At 35.9% G+C, this 21,140-nt stretch overlaps 1 protein-coding gene across 1 annotated transcript; it reads left to right on the forward strand.

Moving 5' to 3' along the window:
- Nucleotides 1-9,725: 9,725 nt before the first annotated feature.
- CLEC4E (C-type lectin domain family 4 member E) lies at nucleotides 9,726-14,623 on the forward strand. Its single transcript, XM_066253118.1, has 6 exons — nucleotides 9,726-9,919; nucleotides 10,726-10,818; nucleotides 11,433-11,522; nucleotides 12,512-12,663; nucleotides 13,261-13,376; nucleotides 14,334-14,623. Exons 1-6 carry the CDS (start codon nucleotides 9,883-9,885, stop codon nucleotides 14,482-14,484), a joined length of 639 nt encoding a protein of 212 aa, XP_066109215.1. The 5' UTR covers nucleotides 9,726-9,882; the 3' UTR covers nucleotides 14,485-14,623.
- The last annotated feature ends 6,517 nt before the right edge of the window (nucleotides 14,624-21,140 follow it).

Consider the following 21,140-nt stretch of genomic DNA (forward strand, 5'->3'; position numbering starts at 1 on the left):
AGGACAAGGTTTGTCCCCAGGCATCAAAGAGAGGAACAGCTGAGCCTCTAAACAAATACTTGAGGACACCGGGAGCAGCTGAGGTGAGAGAAATGGCAGCGTGAGAGATACTCCCAATCTCTCCCCTTGAAATATCAACAAACTCAACAACTATATGTAGAGAGAAAACCCCAGGAGCACCTGAAATATACACACACCAAAAAAAGGTATGATTTGGTGAGAAGGTGGGAAGAAGATAGAATCCACTCATGAAGGAAAAAAGCCAGAGGATGAAGTTTTTCTCTTTCCTCACTGATCTGAGGGAGGGAGGCACTTTTAGCGTTGGTTTTGTTTCAGAGCTGGAAGAAGTGGAGAGACTGAGGGGCAGAGAGGAGAAGCTGAAGTAAGACCAATGTGCAAACAAGAGCAGGAACACTGCCATCCCCAGCATCACCAGGCTCCATCTGCAATCACAGGTGTTGGGCGCATGCATAGCCTGTGGCACGCTCCTGAGATTGGCCCATGAATAGCCCATGGAGATCGGCCAGTGGGGCACTGAAGCATGCTCTATCTGTTCCTGCAGCCTGCGGAGTTTGGCCTGTGTGAGCAGAGGCACGTTTGGTTTGAGATCTGTGCCCTACCTGTCCCGCTCCTGAAGCTTGGGCATTGGCTCCCAGCCCACAGCCCCTGCCTGGCTCAGGACCATGTTTTGAGTGGTATGGGAGGAACAACCCGGTTGTGTCTCCATCAGTATCCCAAGTCCGGCATATTCTTCCTTGCTGTGTGAACAGTGGCAGTAGTGGATCCCCCACAGCTTAGTCTCTGAGCGTTCTCTCCTGTGAGAGGCAGACATGCCCAATATGTGAGTTGGGGTATGAGGAGAGGAGTGGGAAGACCTAAGATGGCCATTGCTAGAGCAATAAAATTGCAAAGCCCTAACAACAAGCCCCTCCTACCAACGCAACTGTGGCCCTACCTACATCATTACCACAGCGAGGCCTCAGTAGATCTCTGTCCAAGAACCTCACAGAGGTAAAACTTGTAGTACAGTGCCACCTTCTGGAAAAAGAGGAAAGTTACCTCTCAAAACTGGAAATACTTTTTATTTTTGCTTTTTCTCATTTTTTTCTTCTTTCCTTTTTTGTCTTTCTCTTTTTCCCACTTGAACTTCATTATCCTTAGTTGTTACAGTTTTTATTCTTGTTTTTTTGATGGTTTAATTTCTGACACTTTCTCTTTTATTTCTTTTTTCTCTCTTCCCTTCCTTTTTTTCTTTCTTTTTTTCCTCTCATCTGAATGTATTTTTCATCAAATTATTATATTTTGGACTCATACTTGTTTTGTGGTGTTTTGCTTGCTTTTTACTTTATTTTTTCTCTCTTTTTTACTTTTCCTCAGTTCCTGCTCCTTGTTCTTTGTAATTTTTGTTCCACTTATAAGTACTTATAGAATTTTCATTTTTTCAATTTTTATTTTTATTTTTAGTTATCTCTTGTTACTGTTATTAACAAACCACTCTCAAATGTCATCAAGAAATAAGAAATCAAATATCATGGATACACAAGACAAAGATGTAGCTCAGATAGGTGATAAAAAATCTCAGTTACATGGAAACCTTGGAACTAAATGACAGAGAATTCAAAATTGAAGTTCTAAAAATACTCAATGAGATACAAGAAAACACTGAAAGGCAATTTAGTAAGCTCAAAAAACAATTTAACAAACAAAAAGAGTACTTCACCAAGAAAATTGAAACTATAAAAAAGAATCAAAGAGATTTAAAAAGAAACTAAATACATGAACTGAAAAATAAGGTAACAAGCTTAGCTAATAGAACAGGCCAGATAGAAGAGAGAATTAGTGACAGTGAAAACAGGCAACAAGAGATACTAAGAGAGAAGGGTGAGACTCACAAATAAAAATAAATAAATAAGAAAGCCCTACAAGAATTGTCTGACTCCATCAGAAAGAGAAATATAAGAATAATGACTGTATCAGAAGAAGAGGAGAGGAAAAAAGAATGGAAAACATATTCAAATAATCAATGAGAACACAGCATTACCTCAACCCAAACAGACCTACTTCATGGCACATCATAATGAAATTATCACAAATCAATGACAAAGAAAAATCCTCAAGGAAGCTAGGGAAAAGAAGACTATAACGTATAAAGGGAGGCCCATTAGGCTATCATCAGATTTCTCAGCAGAAACTCTGCTAACCAGAAGAGAGTGGACCCCAACATTTAAAGTACTGAAAGAAAGGAATGACCAGCCAAGAATACAATATGCATCAAAGCTATCCTTCAAATATGAAGGGAAAATAAAAACATTTACAGACATGAGAAGATGAAAGAATTTATCACCAGAAACCCCCACTTTATGAAATACTAAAGGGGGTTTTGGGGCCAGATACAAAGAACAAAACAAAACAAAAGTACAAATAAAAGCTTCAACAAGACCACAATAAAAACAAGGATAATCTGTGACAACAACAACATAAAAGGGTAGAAGACAAAAATCAGCAGTAGCAGAGGATGGAGTGCAGAAACACTCATGAGAAAATGGACTCTAGTGAATATGATAATTTTTATTTTAACAACATAATGGTAACCACTCCTGAAAATGCCACTACTGAAACACATAGCTTAAAAAAATAAGAAACAGAAGAAAGAAGTATGAAATACCACCAAACAAAACCAAATGACAGAAAAACAAAAGAGAAGAACCAAACAAGACACAGAGCTATCAGAAAGCAATATATAAAATGGTAATAGAAAACCCTCAAGTGTCAATAATAACATTAAATGTAAATGGGTTGAACTCACCAATAAAGAGGCACAGAGTAGCAGATTGGATCGAAAAGCAAAACCCAACTGTATGCTGCCTTCAAAAGACACATCTAAGCTACAAGGAAAAAAAATAGATTCTAAGTGAAAGAATGAAAAACAATTCTCCAAACAAATAATATCCAAAGAAAAGCAGGTGTAACCATACTCATATCTGACAATGCTGACTACGAGATAAAAAAGGTAACCAGAGACAAAGATGGTCATTTCATAATGATAAAGGGGACATTGTATCAAGAAGACATAACACTTCTTAATATATGTGCACCAACCCAGGGAGCACCAAAATATATAAGACATTTACTAACTGATCTAAAAATAGAAACCAACAAAAATACAATCATACTTGGAGATCTCAATACACCTCTGATAGTTCTAGATTGTTCATCCAAACAGAAAATCAATAAAAAAATATTGACTTTAAGTGAACACTAGAACAAATAGATATAATAGATATCTACAAGACATTTTATCCCAGAATGTCAGTGTACATGAAACATTCTCAAGAATAGACCATATGTTGGGCCACAAAGCTAACATCAACAAATTCAGAGAGATTGAAATTATATCTAGCATAATCTCTGACTATAAGGCTTTGAAACTGGAATTCAACTGCAAAAAAAAGAAGTAAACAAACAGACAAAAATGTGGAAATTAAACAGCATACTTCTGAAAAATAACTGGTTCAAAGAAGAAATAAAAGCAGAAATCAAAAGATATATACAAACGAAAATGACAACACGACATATCAGCGTCTCTGAGATGCAGCAAAAGCAGTAATAAGAGGAAAGTTCATATTACAGGCTTATATCAAAAAACAAAAGAGAGAGCCCAAGTAAACAATTTAACATCACATCTTAAGGAACTAGAAAAAGAAGAACAAAGGCAACCTAAAACCAACAGAAGAAAGAAAATAATAAAGATTAGAGCAGAAGTAAATGAAATAGAGAACAGAAAAACATTGAAAAAATTATCATATTTCCCCATGTATAAAATGCCCACATATTTAGACACACCTTAATTTTGGGGCCCAAAATAAAAAATATATATATTACATAATGTTACTGAACTCAAGTTTTATTCATCATAAAATTTATACAACTCTTGCCTCACCAGGTGGTGGTGCAGTGGATAGAGTGTTGAACTGGGATGCGGAGGACCCAGATTCAAAACCCGAGGTCGCAGACTTAAGTGCAGGCTCGTCTAGATTGAGCAAGGCTCACCAGCTTGAGCCCAAGGTCACTGGCTTGAGCAAGAGGTCACTCAGTCTGCTGTAGACCCCCGATCAAGGCATATATGAGAAAGCAATCAATGAACAACTAAGGTGCCACAACAAAGAATTGATGCTTCTCATCTCTCTCCCTTTCTGTCTGTCTGTCACACACACACACAAATTTATACAACTCTTCATTACTGTCAAAACTCCCATCCATTAGCTTGTCCTTATCTGTATCTGATGACAAATCACTGTCTTCAACAATGAGCGCAAAAACTAAGCATGAAAAAGCAGAAAATGCAAGTAAAAAAAATCTACAATCACTGTATAAGACACACTCAGTTTTTAGACCCCAAATTTTTCCAAAAAAGGCATGTCTTATACATGGGGAAATACAGTAATACAACAAAGAGCTGATTCTTTGAAAAGATCAACAAAACTGACAACCCCCTGGCAAAACTCACTAAGGAAAAAAAGAAAGGACTCATTCATATAAACAAAATTCAAAATGAAAGAGGAGAAATTACCACAGATAGATATACAAAAGATTGTTGTGGAATGCTATGAAAACCTATATGCCACCAAATTCAACAATCTAGAAGAAATGAATAAATCTCTAGAACTGTACAATCTTCTTACACTGAATCACAAAGAAGTGGAAAGCCTAAATAGACCCATAAACAGGGAAATAATAGAAACAACTATCAAAAACCTCCCCCCAAATAAAAGTCCAGGGCTAGATGGCTACACTAGTGAATTCTACCAAACATTCAAAGTAAAGTTGGTTCCTATTTTTCAAAGTCTTCCAAAAAATTGAAGAAGAAGCAATAATTCTAAACACATTTTATGAGGCCAGCATAACCCTTATACCAAAACCTAGTAAAAACAATACAAAAAAGAAAACTACAGAACAATATCTCTAATAAATACACATGCAAAAATTCTAGACAAAATACTAGCAAATTGAATACAACACATTAAAATAATAACACATCATGATCAAGTGGGATTCATCCCAGAAGCACAAGGATGGTTCAACATACATAAAATAATTAACATAATACACAATATCAACAAAACAAAGAACAAAACCATATGATCCTATCAATAGATGCAGAAAAGGCATTTGATAAAATACAACATCCTTTTATGTTTAAAACACTCAATAAAATGGGTGTAGAAGGAAAATACCTCAACATAATAAAGGCCAAATATAACAAACCATCAGCTAACATCACACTAAATGGTAAAAAGCTGAAAACTTTTCCTCTAAAATCAGGAACAAGACAAGGTTGCCCACTCTCTCCACTCCTATTCAACATAGTGCTGGAAGTTCTAGGCAGAGCAATCAGACAAGAGAAAGAAATGAAAGGCATTCATATTGGAAAAGAAGAAGCAAAGGTTTCACTTTTTGCAGATGACATGATCCTGTATATAGAAAAACCCACAGACTCCACAGAAAGACTACTAGAAACAATAAACCAATACCATAAGGTTGAAGAATACAAAATTAATATACAGAAATCTATTGCTTTTATATACACCAACAATGAAACTTCAGAAAATGAACTAAAAAAATAATTCCTTTTACAGTTGCAACAAAAATAAAATAAAATAAAATACCTAGGAGTAAACATAACAAGGAATATAAACAGAATAATAAATATATACAGAAAAATACAAAGCATTATTAAAGGAAATCAAAAAAGACAATGAAATGAAAAAATATCCCATGTTTGTGAATAGGAAGAATAAATATAGTTAAAATGGTCATATTTCCTAAAGCAATACACAACTTTAATGCAATTCCCATCAAAATTCCAACGTCATTTTTTAAAGAAATGAACAAAAAATCATCAGGTTTGTATGGAACCATAAAAAACCTGAATAACCAAAGTAATACTGAGTTACTGAGAAAAAAACATAAAGCTGGAGGCATTACAATACCTGACTTTAAATTATACTACAGAGCCACGATAATCAAAACAGCATGGTATTGGCAGAAAAATAGACACACGGACCAATGGAACAGAATCGAGAGCACAGAAATAAAACCACATATATATGGGCAAATCATCTTGGATAAAGATCCAAAAACACACAATGAAGAAAAGAAATCCTCTTCAATAAATGGTGCTGGGAAAATTAAAAAGCCACATGCAAAAGAATAAAACTTGACTATAGTTTGTCCCCTTGCACAAAAATTAATTCAAAATGAATCAAAGACTTAAATATAAGACCTGAAACAATAAATTACATAGAAGAAAACATAGGTACTAAACTCATGCACCTTGGCCGTAGAGAACATTTTATAAATTTGACCCCAAAGGCAAGGGAAGTAAAGGCAAAGATAAATAAATGGGATTATATTAAATAAAGAAGCTTCTACGCAGAAAAAGAAACTGACAACAAAACAGACAGCCAACTAAATGGGAGATGATATTTGCAAACAGCAGCTTAGATAAGGGGTTAATATCCAAAATATATAAAAAACAAATAAGCAAACATCCAGTAAAAAAAAATGGGGAGAAAACATGAATAGACACTTCTCCCAAGAAGAAATACAAATATCCAATAGATATATGAAAAGATGCTCATCATCTTCACTAGCTATTAGAGAAATGCAAATCAAAACTGTGATGAGATTCCACCTCACACCTGTTAGACTAGCTATTATCAACAAGACAGGTAATAACAAGTGTTGGAGAGGCTGTGGAGAAAAGGAACCCTCATTCACTGTTGGTGGGAATGTAAATTAGTACAACCACTATGGAAGAAAGTATGATGGTTCCTAAAAAAATTAAGAATAGAACTACCATATGACCCAGCAATTCCTCTACTGAGTATATACCCCAAAACTAAAAAAAATGGGTACTTAAAGAAACATGTATGCCCATGTTCATCACAGCATTATTCACAACAGCCAAGACATGGAAACAACCAAAGTGCCGTTCAACAGAAGATTAGATAAAGAAAATGTGGTACATATATACAATGAAATACTACTCAGCCATAAGAAACAGTGACATAGTATCATTTACAACAACATGGATGGACCTTGATAACATTATACTGAGTGAAATAAGTAAATCAGAAAAAGCTAGGAACTGTATGATTCCATACATAGGTGGGACACAAAATTGAGACTCATAGACATAAATAGGAGTGCAGTAGTTACCAGGGGAAGGGGAAGGGAGGAGAGACAGGAGGTTGGGGGAGGAGGAAGGACATAAAGAGGACAAATATAAGGTAATGGTGGATGGTTAGACTTTGGGTGATGGGCATACAACATAATCGACTGTCCAAATGATGTGGAGATATTTGCCCAAAATCTAGCTGACTAATGTCACCCTGTTAAATTTAATCATTTAAATAAAAATTTAAAAAATTGTTTGCTTATTAGTTATTAATATCCAGTTAATTGTATATGCATGTTTATATAATTATTTATTACTATTTATTATTGTGGATTGATCATAATAAATAAATGACTATAGTCATTATGATTCATCATTTAATAATTCATAAAACTCATTCACTAGATAATTTCTTTATTTTTACTGGTCAAAAGCCATTTTCTGATAATATACATATTAAATATGTTTATATTTTATAATATGTATGTAATTTTTAAACATTCTTTAATAAATGTATATAACTATACAATGGAAAATGCACAGGAAGTTGATTAATGCATTGAGATAATAAAAAGTGCCTTTGAGAAAAGGAAGTTTTCTACTGTGGAAAATTAGTGAGTCATTGGCTGAGGGGATTACTAGGATATATATATATATAGACATACATACACACTAATGCCTCCTGATACTTGCGTATTTAAGTCAAGTGAGTGTAATTTGATCTCATTCCTAAGTATTTTAAGGAAGAAGCTGAAACATTACTATATCTACTAACCTTCCAGAAAAGCATATTTTAATTTCTAGCTTAAATTGCTTCTTCTGACATTCAAATTCATTTCTCCTGATATAGGCTACACTAGAAAACAAAAATCTCCAAATAATTCAGAACAATAGAGTTAAATTACATACTGAGTCTCCAGGCTTTAGAAGGTCTGTTATGATGTAAAGGAATTGAGTTGAGTTTTAAAGTAGTCAAACCACACAAGGCTGTTCAATTGAGGTGGAACTATAAAATAGTCTAAAAGAAATATATCAATAAATCTACAAATCAAGATTGTTCATTTTATTTATTTTTAATTAAATCTATTAGGTGACAATTACTAGAATTGTATAGGTTTCAAGTGTACAATTCTATGACACATCATCTGTATATTGAATTATATATTTACCACTCAAAGTCAAATCTTCTGTCACCATATATTTGACCCCTTTTAGCCTTTACTCCTCGTACACCCCCTTCCCTCTGGTAAACACCATACTGTTTCTGTGACTAAGAGGTTTTTTTAATTTGTTTTTCTTATTTGTTCATTTGTTGCTTTCAGTTTCATTTTCCATTTATAAGTGAAATGCTACCATTTTTAAATTTTTTTGTTTGACTTATTTTGTTAGCATGATATCCTCAAGATTTATCCATATTGTCACAAATGGTAGTATTTTATCTTTTCTTACAGCTTAGTAGTATTCCATTGCAGATATGTACTACATCTTCTATTTCCAGTCATCTACTGAGAAACAGTTTGGTTGTTTCTGTGGTTTGACCACTGTGAATAATACTACAATGAACATAAAGGTGCATATATCTTTTTGAATAAATGTCTTCCAATTTTGGGGGTACATACGCAGAAGAGAGGTTGTGTGGTAACTCTTAATTTTTTGAGGAACCTCCATACTATTTTCCATAGTGGCTGTACCAATTTACAATCCCACTAATAGTGAATGAGAATTTCTTTTTCTCCACAACCTCTTCAACACTTGTTATTACCTGTCTGGTTAATAACAGCCATTCTAACAAATATGAAGTGGTATTCATTGTAGTTTTGATTTACACTTTCCTAATGGTGAAGTTGATTATCTTTTCATATATCTGTTGGCCATTTATATGTATTCTTGGGAGAAGTGTCTGTTCAGGTCCTCTGCCCATTTTTAAATTAGGTTGTTTGCTGGTTTGGAATTGAGTTGTAAGAGTTCTTTCTATATTTTGGATATTAACCTCTTGTTTGTTAGAGTTGTTCAAGAGCTGCAAGTGAAAGATGAAGAAAAAAACATAAAAGATGTAAAGAAACTCACATTGCTCTATTATAAATACTTACACTGTGTACCCAGCTTTGTGCTAAGTGCTATGAAGTTTTGGAGTTTGTCTTCTTTTCAGTTAACAATTATGTGGTAATAAAGATCAAAACTGAGATTTGGAAGCCTGACCAGGCGGCGCAGTGGATAGAGCATCGGACTGGGGTGCAGAAAACTGAGATTTGGAATGCAGAGATGGGCCCCACAAATGTCAAGGAATCATTGAGAGATGAATAAGGTCTGGAAGGAGGCAGAGAAATTTTATCCACCAAAACAAAACAATATTTTTGAAGTCACTGGTATTTCCCCATGTTCAGCCTACTTCTGTTGGTACTTAAAATTTCCTCATTTCCTCATATTGTGGTTGCCTGGAATAAGGAGACTGACTTGTTGCCCAGTAAACTCCCTTGTCCTTCTTATGCAAGAAAGGAAATCCTGACTTGAACAGACAGCCACTGAACAACTTAATATTCTTATGTCTTGGGGTTGAACTTCCTAAAATACAGATAAAGTGTTCATTCTTCAAGATTTATTTTTCTTGAAACTTACCAACAAACACTCTTGGACTCTGAAACTGAGGAGAGAAAGAGAGAGAGAAAGAAAGAGGGAGAGAGAAAAGGTAAAAGAGAAAAAGGATGAATTCATCCAAATCATCTACATCACAGGACACAGGTAAAATTTACAATTCTCCTTTTTATTTCATAGATTGTTTTCTGGAAGAAGTGATAAATATGTTGAAGGATAGGACAACAGAAAAGCATGCAGTAACGTAAAAGAAGAGAGACAGAGAAAGAGAATGAAACAGAAGAAAATAATGGTTAGAAGAGTATATGTTATACCGGAAAGATCACTGAACTTGAGTTCAGGGAGGGCTCCCAAACTGATGTTTTTCTTTTCTCTGTGCTTCACTGTGTCCCGTTGGGCAAGGCAATTCCCTTCTTTAGAACTCACTCTCTTTGTCTGTAAAATATATATTGAGAAGGAGGAGGAAAGGAACTACTAGATGAATTCAATGTTTTAACTGAATGATTTACAAAGAGTTTGGAAAATGAGGAACAAAAAAGAGGAGAGCAAGAAAGAGAAAAGAGAAACAGAGAGAGTGAAAGGGAGAAAGATAGGGAAGAAAGGGGGAAAATGTGCATGACTTAGGAAAGGAAAACCTGGCCAACTTCATGAATCAGTCTTAAAATTAGTAATATATTACTCTAGTAGATTCTAAAAGTATGGTACCCAGACCAGCAGCACCAGCAGCTTCTGGAAACTTGTTGGTTCTATACCAGCTCTGAGTTCTTAATTCCGGGAGAGAGGCCCTGTAATCTATGTTTTAACAAGCCCTCCAACTAAATTATGATACATACTGAAATTTGAGAATTACTCAATATAGGCACTGCAAGTGGAAGGAAATATGTAAGACTGAATTAAAATTTCTTATGCCTCTTGCTTACGGAAAAGTTAACCATATTTGTGTCTTTTTACAGAGAGAGAATGCTTCTCTTCCCAAGTGTCCTTATGGACTGTTGCTGGGATCTCCATTCTACTACTCAGTGCCTGTTTTATCACCAGATGTGTTGGTGAGTTCTGAAGGTCAAATTCAATTTCCTTGATGAATATTATAAGTAATTTCTCCCTTGCTGCCTATTGGTTCTGTTCTCCCATAAAAAGTATTTCACATTTCCCCTATTTATCTGCAAGTTATTCCTCATGCCAGGAACACCAACTAGTATAGAACTGTCAGCAATTTTAGTGACCTCTGATGCATTTTTCATGATAGACATTTTTCATCTCCTTAGTGGCCTTAAGTCCTTTCCTTTGTACCCATATTATTCATTCGTGTGATACTTTCTATGAAATCTTAGCCAGAGATGCAATAAATCACTTTTTAGAAGGAAGGATAGAGAGGGTTAGACTTGGCATAAGAGAGAATGCTAACACATTTATTTTCTCTGGGCCTTTGGGCCTGAGATAAAGTACATTCATTTTTATAAATTAAGAAAACCATATAATGTGAATTTCCTCTTCTTTCTTTAAGTAAACCTCAATGCCTCTCCATGCAGAAGGAAAAGTAGATAGTAAGAATATATCATGATAATTGTTGGCACGGCACTTTTGTGATAAATACAAAAAAATGATAAAATTTATTTTATCAAAAGAGCAATAAAAATTAACTCTATACCTGTCCTTACAGTGACATATCACATCTTCCAACTCTGTGATGAGAACGAGGTCCAATTATATGAGGATTCCATGGAATTCGCCTGCTACAGTGATGGATCAGGTACAATAGTCCTCAAATCTGAATATCAAAATTTACATATCAATATATTTTGGCTTCTAGGTTGATATAGAGATAAATAGAATAATTGAAGTAGTGATTTTTTTTTCAAAAACAAAATGTAAAATCTTGCCTGTAGTGTAATAAAAGGATAGGAGTTGGTTAAGAAGAGAGGAAAAGCAATTAGCATTGGGGCAGGAAATCTTGGGGACATTATAACAAATGTTTAGAATAAATTTAATGTAGATAGCTTAACCATACATTGAGAAGTGGATTGCGTTACCCCCAGGAGTGCACTTTTTTGTTGTTTGGGGGGATTTTTTGTTTGTTTGTTTTATTCATCACCTGCTCCCAAAAGGAAGTACAGGGGGAAAAATGTATAGAATAAAGAATTTGGAAAGACCTTAGAAATATACTTTGTATGCTCTTATATATAGTCCTGTTCCAAGTCTTAGAAAAATGCCTGAGAAATACAACACTAGAAAATGGCATTTTTCTTTGAGCTATAATTTTCTCACCATTAAATTGAGAGAGACTGGCCTATTTATTTGTAATAAACTTTGAAAGCTTCAATTCTATAAGTTTAAGACATTTAGCTTATCTGTACAACCAGTATGAAGATTTTGTTGAATACATTATTTGAGCAACACAAAAGATGGTTGCTTAGAGGTCACTCAGATGAAATGTATAACTTCCTTTGAACTTGCAGTCTAAGAACAAAAATGAGGTCCTATATCAATAGCATAACTGAGGTAGATAACATATATGATGTGTCTAGAAAATAAAGATTATGTCTCAAAAGACAAAACTATTGCTCTTTCTGTTTATTGACATAGGAATTATAAAAAATCATAAATAACAAGGTGGGGAGGTGTGAGCAAGGGCTTCCAAGGCATATGGCTATAAATGATGTACTTCATGTGGCCAGACGTAACTTTCTGTTTTCTTATTTAGTTCATATGGGGCATTCATGGAAACTTCTCTCCTCCTAGGTTCACTCAAGAATTGCTGTCCATTGAATTGGGTACATTTTCAAGCTAGCTGCTACTTCTTTTCTACTAACACCCTGACGTGGTCAGAAAGTTTAATAAACTGCTCAAAGATGGGAGCTCATCTGGTGGTTATCAACACACAGGAGGAGCAGGTAGTTAAAGTACAGCTTCCCTGAGTAGCAGGGTCGTATTCTTACATGATTTATCTCTTTTTGCATACAGTGTTTAGGCCACAAATAATATATTTAAGTGAATGTACTAAATTGCATGCTCTTCTTACTATTTCTGTAAGTCAATAGCTACTTTAATTTATTTTCATTTCTAGAAGAGCCTAAGGGAAAAAAAGGAATTTCCATGTTTAGTTCCTTTATTAATAAGGCAGAAAAAAGGGCTTGAAAGTCCATTTTAGAATTATGTTTATACACCTATTTGAAGGAGTGGAAGCAAATAGTGTCTATTACCTTTAAGCTGTGATTAATGTTTTGTTCTAATTTATATAGTAGGTTTTGCTACAAATAACAGTAGATAAATTTTGAATAAATTATTGAGAAACTCCTTTGTTCAAGGTTCGTTTTTGTTGGTTTAATTTTATGTTGTGTACATTTTTACCACAATAAAAAGATCAGAAGATTATTCCTGATAAGCTTAATATTTCAAGGCCATGTATCTATCATCTTTAGTCCAGATCCTACTTTATTTCTTTAAGGAACAATTAATTGATTGATTTTTTTTTACTCTGTCTTCCTTAGGAATTCCTTTACCATGCAAAACCTAGAAAGAGAGAGTTTTATATTGGACTGACAGACAAAGTGGTTGATGGTCAATGGAAATGGGTAGATGGCACACCTTTCATGAAGTCTCTAAGGTAATTTGTTTCTTGTAGGAGAATTTAACACTACTCCAAATCCTAAAGTGAGCCCATGGTTGAGAGGAGGTCTCAAAACCTCTTTCTGTTCCATGAGGTCTATTCAAGACCATCCTATTGTTCTCATTCCTTAAGACTATCTCAAAATTAAAAAGAAATAAATGAGCATGAAAAAAAAGAACTAGAATTGAATACTAATACTTTGGAAATGTAACAAGGACAAAGTGTTGAATTCAGAGTCTTGTGCCACCATACTATAATAAATGAGATAAAAATAGCGATTTGAGAAAGACAGATTTTTACAATGTGAAAAAGAGAACTCCCTTGATAGCATCTCTTTTCTTTTCAATAATGGGCTTTACAGCATTTGAGCACAGCATTTTGAAGTTTTCAAAGTTTTAATCTCATTCATTATCTCATTTAACCTCAGTTACATCATTCTGAGATACATTGATATTATTAACTTCATTTAGCATTTGAGGAAACCAAAGGTCAGGGCAGCCTCAATCAGTTCTGAGAGTATAGCCTACATGCTCTGATACTTTAAAAAGTTGCTTCACTCCAATACTGTAACAACATTGAAGTGTGCACCTAAGTTAATGCAAACTCTGTAGAATAAGGGAAATCAAACATGATAAGATATATGAGTGCAAAGAAAACAAATCTACCAGGACAACGGTTGTTTCCATAAACTCTCATTTGGGGTCTAAGTCTGTGAGGGAGCATGACAGGATGAAAAGGCAGAAAGGTCCAGTTCAACTCATTACTCACAAACTCTATGACAAATGGTTTAGCTTTTCTGAGGTCCCTTTTCTTTGTCAAGAAAATGGAGATTATAATACCTACCTCTCAGCATTGTTGTGAAGGTAAATAACACAAAAGTAACTCGCCTAGTATGTATATTCAGTGACTTTACCTCTGATAGCCGGGATTAAGACCACATCTTTTTTTTTCCAGCTTCTGGGACAAAGGGGAGCCCAACAACCTAGGCACAGTGGAGGACTGCGTCACCATAAGAGACTCATCAAATCCTAGGCAAAACTGGAATGACATATCCTGTTTCTTCTATATGTTTCGGATTTGTGAAATGCCAGAAAGAAATATTTGAACAAAGAAAAATCTCCAAAAACAGAAGTGTATAAATTACTTAAGTGTATAAATTTAAGGAGGAACAAGAGCGGGAACACAGACACAACTTCAACATGAGAAATGTGTGCATTGCACTTCATAAGGACTTTATAAGTGTTTGCTGCTTTGATGTAAATAAAAATAGTTTTGAATGTTGTAATTCATGATACTGGCTGAAGTGCATTTTTCTCTACATTAGTCTCTCAGGCCTTCTCACAATTTACCAAGCAATTCTCTAGCAATTGCTGTAAGAAGAAAAGCATGCTCTTTTTAACACATTTGTTTCATTTGTGAGAATTTATATGGAGATACAGGAACAAAGAAGAAGTACACAGTTCAACAAAGAAGAGGATTTTGGAAAGTGCCTTTGAACAATCACCTCAATGAAGGCTCTGTGACAGCTCCTGAAAAATCTGTCTTCTCTTTTTGATTTCATATTGTTTTTACACCTTGCCCAAGCATAAATCTTCAATATGTTCTCCAGTACAAAGAACAAGGAACTTCTTCAAGTCATGAAACTTATTCAATATGCTCAAAAAACTAATGTAGACTTTTGGGCCAAAGCCCTTCACTGCACCTTGTTAGGGAAAGGTCATGGTTACCTTCAGCTCCAAACAGACTATCATTCAGTTCATTCATCTCCAACTCCCTTTTTTCTCTATTCTTTTCCATCTATTAACTGGATCTCTCCTGAATTTGTATCTATTGCTCAGTCAGCACTGGACTTCAATAGTCAAATTATCCTAACAAAACATTCACCTTGACACTTTTCTATCTCAAGCCTATATACTTAATGCATAATATTCTATCAATACTAATAAGGTCACTCAAGAATATGTATATAACATGGCAACTTTTATAACCATGTTTCTTACACACAGTACCTTAAAGAGACCCTTCAAATTCATATATTAAAATCAAGGTGTAATTATTAAATGGGAAAATCCAACTGAACAAGTAAATGTAATATGTTGGCTTTCTTCACAAATCTTTATTGCTCTTAGGCATAAGTGACAATCTGGTTTTGAAATCAACACTATTTTATTTATTTATTTATTTATTTATTTATTTTTCAATAATTTTATTTTTTAATGGGGTGACTTCAATAAATCAGGATACATATATTCAAAGATAACAAGTCCAGGTTATCTTGTCGTTCAATTATGTTGCATACCCATCACCCAAAGTCAGATTGTCCTCTGTCACCTTCTATCTAGTTTTCTTTGTGCTCCTCCCCCTCCCCCTTTCCCTCTCCCTTTCCCCTCTCCCCCCCTAACCACCACACTCTTATCAATGTCTCTTAGTTTCACTTTTATGTCCCACCTACGTATGGAATAATGCAGTTCCTGTTTTTTTCTGATTTACTTATTTCGCTTCGTATCATGTTATCAAGATCCCACCATTTTGCTATAAATGATCCGATGTCATCATTTCTTATGGCTGAGTAGTATTCCATAGTGTATATATGCCACATCTTCTTTATCCAGTTATCTATTGAAGGGCTTTTTGGTTGTTTCCATGTCGTGGCCACTGTGAACAATGCTGCAATGAACATGGGGCTGCATGTGTCTTTACGTATCAATGTTTCTGAGTTTTGGGGGTATATACCCAGTAGAGGGATTGCTGGGTCATAAGGTAGTTCTATTTTCAGTTTTTTGAGGAACCACCATACTTTCTTCCATAATGGTTGTACTACTTTACATTCCCACCAACAGTGTATGAGGGTTCCTTTTTCTCCACAACCTCTCCAACATTTGCTATTACCTGTCTTGTTAATAACAGCTAATCTAACAGGTGTGAGGTGGTATCTCATTGCCGTTTTGATTTGCATTTCTCTAATAGCTAAAGAAGATGAGCATCTTTTCATATATCTGTTGGCCATTTGTATTTCTTCCTGGGAGAAGTGTCTGTTCATGTCCTCTTCGCATTTTTTCATTGGATTGTTTGTTTGTTGTTGATTTTTATGAGTTCTTTGTATATTTTGGATATTAGACCCTTATCTGAGTTGTTGTTTGAAAATATTATTTCCGAGAGTAATGGCGGAGTAGGAAGCGATACCAATAAATCTCCCCCAAAACTCAACAAGATCTTCAACCAGAAACAGAAAAACCTATACTTGGAGCTTCCAGATTCTTCGCAATACACCCAAAGGTATGATTGAGTGAAAAATTGGCTAAATATATAACCAAACCCCGAAGGAAATAGGGAGTAAGAAATGCTCCGCCTTCCTCACTAACCTAAATAGGGCGGCTTTCTCTGGTAACTGTGAATATAGAAACTGAGGCGGGCAAAGGGGGTGAATAGATCCAGGCCGCCGCAGCAAAAACGGCCGAACCAGGCTGTGGCTCAGAGATCCAAGCCGAGGAAAATCTGATCCTGTGGCAACCCGGGCAATACAAGCTAACACTCGCGCCAAACCCAAACAAAGAAAGACAAGCGGAGCGGCCATTTTACCCAGTCTCCTGGTCGGTGCGCAGTTAGTGGAAGAGAGATTTCTTCCTAAGCCGCAGAAGTGGGTGCCCGTGTTGCCCCACGGAGAGGCAGGGTCAGAGGCCTTTCTGTGGGCCGAGGACAGAGTCTCTGGGCAGCCCCAGCACCCTGGGAAAGCCACGCATGGGAGGGAGTGAGAACTAATCCCAACGGTGGAGATTTTCCGTGCTGGAGGCTGTTTCACTCAGAGGGAACCACGGCCGGCCTCATATCCTGGTTTGCGCGCGCAGATAAGGAGTGAGTGATTCCTCCGAGTGCCTCGGCAGTGCGCGCCCGTGTTATCGCAGAGAGGGGCAGAGTCAGGGGCCTTTGTGTGGGCCAAAGCGGAATCTCGGGCCGCCCCAGCGCCTTGCAAAAGCCGCACACGGGGACGGAGCGAGACTCAATTCCAACGCTGCAACTTTTCCCTGCGGTTGGGGGTTTCACTCAGAGCGTGAGACTGCTGGCCGGATATCCTGGTTGCAGACAGTGAGTGAGAGTTTCCTCCAAGCGCCCCCCAGAAGTGGGCGCCCGCTTGTGTTACCGGATAGAGTGGCAGAGCCAGAGGTCTTCGAGTGGGCGGAAAGCCCGCCTGATTATGCTAGCAGCTCTGACTGACTGAGCCTTACCCAGAGCCCTGTGCTGACTGGAAATAGAGTGGGGAGTTGCCAGCAATTTGAGCCTCTTACTATCCAGGCAGAGGCAGCAGCAACCCCATACCTGGACTATCAGGCTACTAATTGAGGAAGGAAAGACTAGGAGAAAGGCTCCAGGAACACGGACTCTCTCACTGTCGGAGCCTATAAATGCTAATGAGCCTCGACTCCCAACGAGAATAAAGCACAATACATGACATTGCCATAGAGACTTATCAACTGCAAACCTCTACCTAAGCGTGCCAAAGGGGCAGAACCCGAGGTACAGCGTCACCGACCAGGAAGAGGGAGAGAAAAGAAAAAGCAAGAAGATAACCTCTCAAAATCAAGAATAATCTGCAGACTTTATAACCTATCCCATTTTATTATATTTGTTCATTTGTTTCTCTTATCTTCATTCTTGAGACTTTTTTTCCTCCTCCAATTTGGCCGATTAACTCTCTACCGGTCTTACTCTCTCCTCTCCTTGAACTACACTACCCATAAGTGTTACATCTCCCATTATCATTTCTCTTCTCTTCCTTTCTCTCTATGAGGGTTGCACGCCAAAACCCTTAACTCTCTCTCTCTCTCTCCTTTCTTTTTTCTTCTTTTAGTGGTTCCCTCTTTTTTTCTCTCTCTCTCTTTCTTTTCTCCCTCTATATTAGTTTCTTCCTTTCTCCTTTACATCTCCTCTCATTCAAACCTCAATAACAAACAAATTATCTTATCTGGGACTCAAACCTTTGTTTGTGGCATTTTGGGGGGTTTTTACTTCACCTTTTTAACTCACTAGCAGTGCTCCCATCCCTGGCTCTCCATATTATCTAGTTCTTGTTCCACTAAATACAATAGTAAGTTTTTAATTTGTCCCCCCATTTTTCCATTTTCATCTTATTCCTCTCATCATAACTCTTAGAAAACCAACACCTAAAAGCAAATCATTTTATTCTTGACCCAAATTTTTTCCTTATTTGCTTTTTGTGGGTCCATACGCTCTTTTTTTTTTCTTTTTTCTTTTTTTTTTTTTTTTTTTTCCTTTTTTTTTTTTTTTTCTTTCTCTCTTTTTTGCCCCTTTATTACTTTTCCCCAATTCAGGCCCTCCATCACAGGCATTGTTTGTTATAACTCACAGTCCACCACAAGATTTTCTCAAGAAAGAGGGGAGAGGAGAGGAGAGGAAAAAAAGAGGGGGGGAATAATTTCCTTTTTTAAAAAATTTTTATTTTATTTTATTTTTCTTTATTTCATTATTATTTTTTTTAAAAAAAACAACTCTTTTCGATTTGTTATTTTTTTATTTTTTTCAACTTTTTATTCTTTATTAAATCTCATTAATACTATCAACAAAACCACCCTCAGATGCCATTAAGAAAGAGAAAATCGAATATCATGGATACAAAAGAAAGAGAGGTAACACAGCTAGATGAGGAAAAATCTATGGAGAAAAAATTTAATATATTGGAAACCTTGGAGCTAAATGACAGAGAATTCAAGATAGAAATCCTAAAAATCCTCCGAGATATACAAGAAAACACAGAAAGGCAATATAGGGAGCTCAGAAAACAACTCCATGAACACAAAGAATATATGTCCAAGGAAATTGAAACTATAAAAACAAATCAAACAGAGATGAAAAACTCAATTCACGAGCTGAAAAACGAAGTAACAAGCTGAGCTAATAGAACAGGTCATATAGAAGAGAGGATTAGTGAAATAGAAGACAAGCAACTTGAGGCACAACAGAGAGAAGAAGAAAGAGACTCAAAAATTAAAAAAAATGAGATAGCCCTACAAGAATTATCTGACTCCATCAAAAAGAATAACATAAGAATAATAGGTATATCAGAGGGAGAAGAGAGAGAAAATGGAATGGAGAACATACTTAAACAAATAATTGATGAGAACTTCCCAAGCCTGTGGAAAGAAATAAAGCCTCAAGTTCAAGAAGCAAACAGAACTCCAAGTTTTCTTAACCCCAACAAACCTACTCCAAGGCATATCATAATGAAATTGACACAAACCAACAGCAAAGAAAAAAATTCTCAAGGCAGCCAGGGAAAAGAAGAATACAACATATAAAGGAAGGCCCATTAGATTATCATCAGATTTCTCAGCAGAAACTCTACAAGCTAGAAGAGAGTGGACCCCAATATTTAAAGTCCTGAAAGAGAGGAACTTTCAGCCACGAATACTATACCCATCAAAGCTATCCTTCAAATACGAAGGAGAAATAAAAACATTCACAGATACAGAAAAGATGAGGGAATTTATCATCAAAAAACCCCCACTCCAGGAATTACTAAAGGGGGTTCTCCAATCAGATACAAAGAACAAAAAAAAAACAGAGCCACAAGTAAAAGCTCCAAGAAGAACACAATAAAACCAAATTTAAACTGTGACAACAACAAAAAGAAAGAGGGGGAGAAGACAGAGATTAACAGTAGCAAAGGACGATGGAGTGCAAAAGTACTCACAAAATAGTTCGCTACAATGAACAGGGTAGGGACCCTTTTCATTACTCAAAGGTAACCACCATTGAAAAAACCACCACAGAAGCACATGAGATAAAAAAGATAGCAACAGAGGAAAGATGTATGGAATACAACCAAATAAAAACAAAAGATAGAAAAACAAAAGAGAAGGATCAAACAAGACACAAAACTAACAGAAAGAAGATATAAAATGGCAATAGGGAACTCACAAGTATCAATAATTACACTAAATGTAAACGGATTAAACTCACCAATAAAAAGGCACAGAGTAGCAGAATGGATTAAAAAAGAAAATCCAACTGTATGCTGCCTACAGGAAACTCATCTAAGTAACAAGGATAAAAACAAATTCAAAGTGAAAGGCTGGAAAACAATACTCCAAGCAAATAACATCCAAAAAAAAGCAAGTGGAGCAATACTCATATCGGATAATGCTGACTACAAGACAGGAAAAGTACTTAGAGACAAAAATGGCCATTTCATAATGGCTAAGGGGACACTGAATCAAGAAGACATAACAATTCTTAATATATATGCACCAAACCAAGGAGCACCAAAATATATAAGACAGCTACTTATTGATCTTAAAACAAAAACTGACAAAAATACAATCGTACTTGGAGACCTCAATACACCGCTGACGGCTCTAGATCGGTCATCCAAACAGAGAATCAACAAAGACATAGTGGCCTTAAACAAAACACTAGAGCACCTGGATATGATAGACATCTACAGGACATTTCATCCCAAAGTGACTGAGTATACATTTTTCTCCAGTGTACATGGATCATTCTCAAGAATTGACCATATGTTGGGCCACAAAAACAACATCAGCAAATTCAGAAAAATTCAAGTTGTACCAAGCATATTTTCTGATCATAAAGCCTTGAAACTAGAATTCAACTGCAAAAAAGAGGAAAAAAATCCCACAAAAATGTGGAAACTAAACAACATACTTTTAAAAAATGAATGGGTCAAAGAAGAAATAAGTGCAGAGATCAAAAGATATATACAGACTAATGAAAATGACAATACAA

This window comes from Saccopteryx bilineata, chromosome 1, assembly GCF_036850765.1.
Source record: "Saccopteryx bilineata isolate mSacBil1 chromosome 1, mSacBil1_pri_phased_curated, whole genome shotgun sequence".
In the NCBI taxonomy this organism is placed as follows: Eukaryota; Metazoa; Chordata; class Mammalia; order Chiroptera; family Emballonuridae; genus Saccopteryx; species Saccopteryx bilineata.

What these genes read in the sequence shown, in the direction of transcription:
- CLEC4E (XM_066253118.1), top strand. Translation starts at nt 9,883, where the DNA reads ATGAATTCATCCAAATCATCTACATCACAGGACACAG. An exon ending in ATCTACATCACAGGACACAG is followed by an intron (nt 9,920 to 10,725) that starts GTAAAATTTACA and finishes GTCTTTTTACAG; the next exon opens with AGAGAGAATGCTTCTCTTCC. An exon ending in CTGCTACAGTGATGGATCAG is followed by an intron (nt 11,523 to 12,511) that starts GTACAATAGTCC and finishes CTCTCCTCCTAG; the next exon opens with GTTCACTCAAGAATTGCTGT.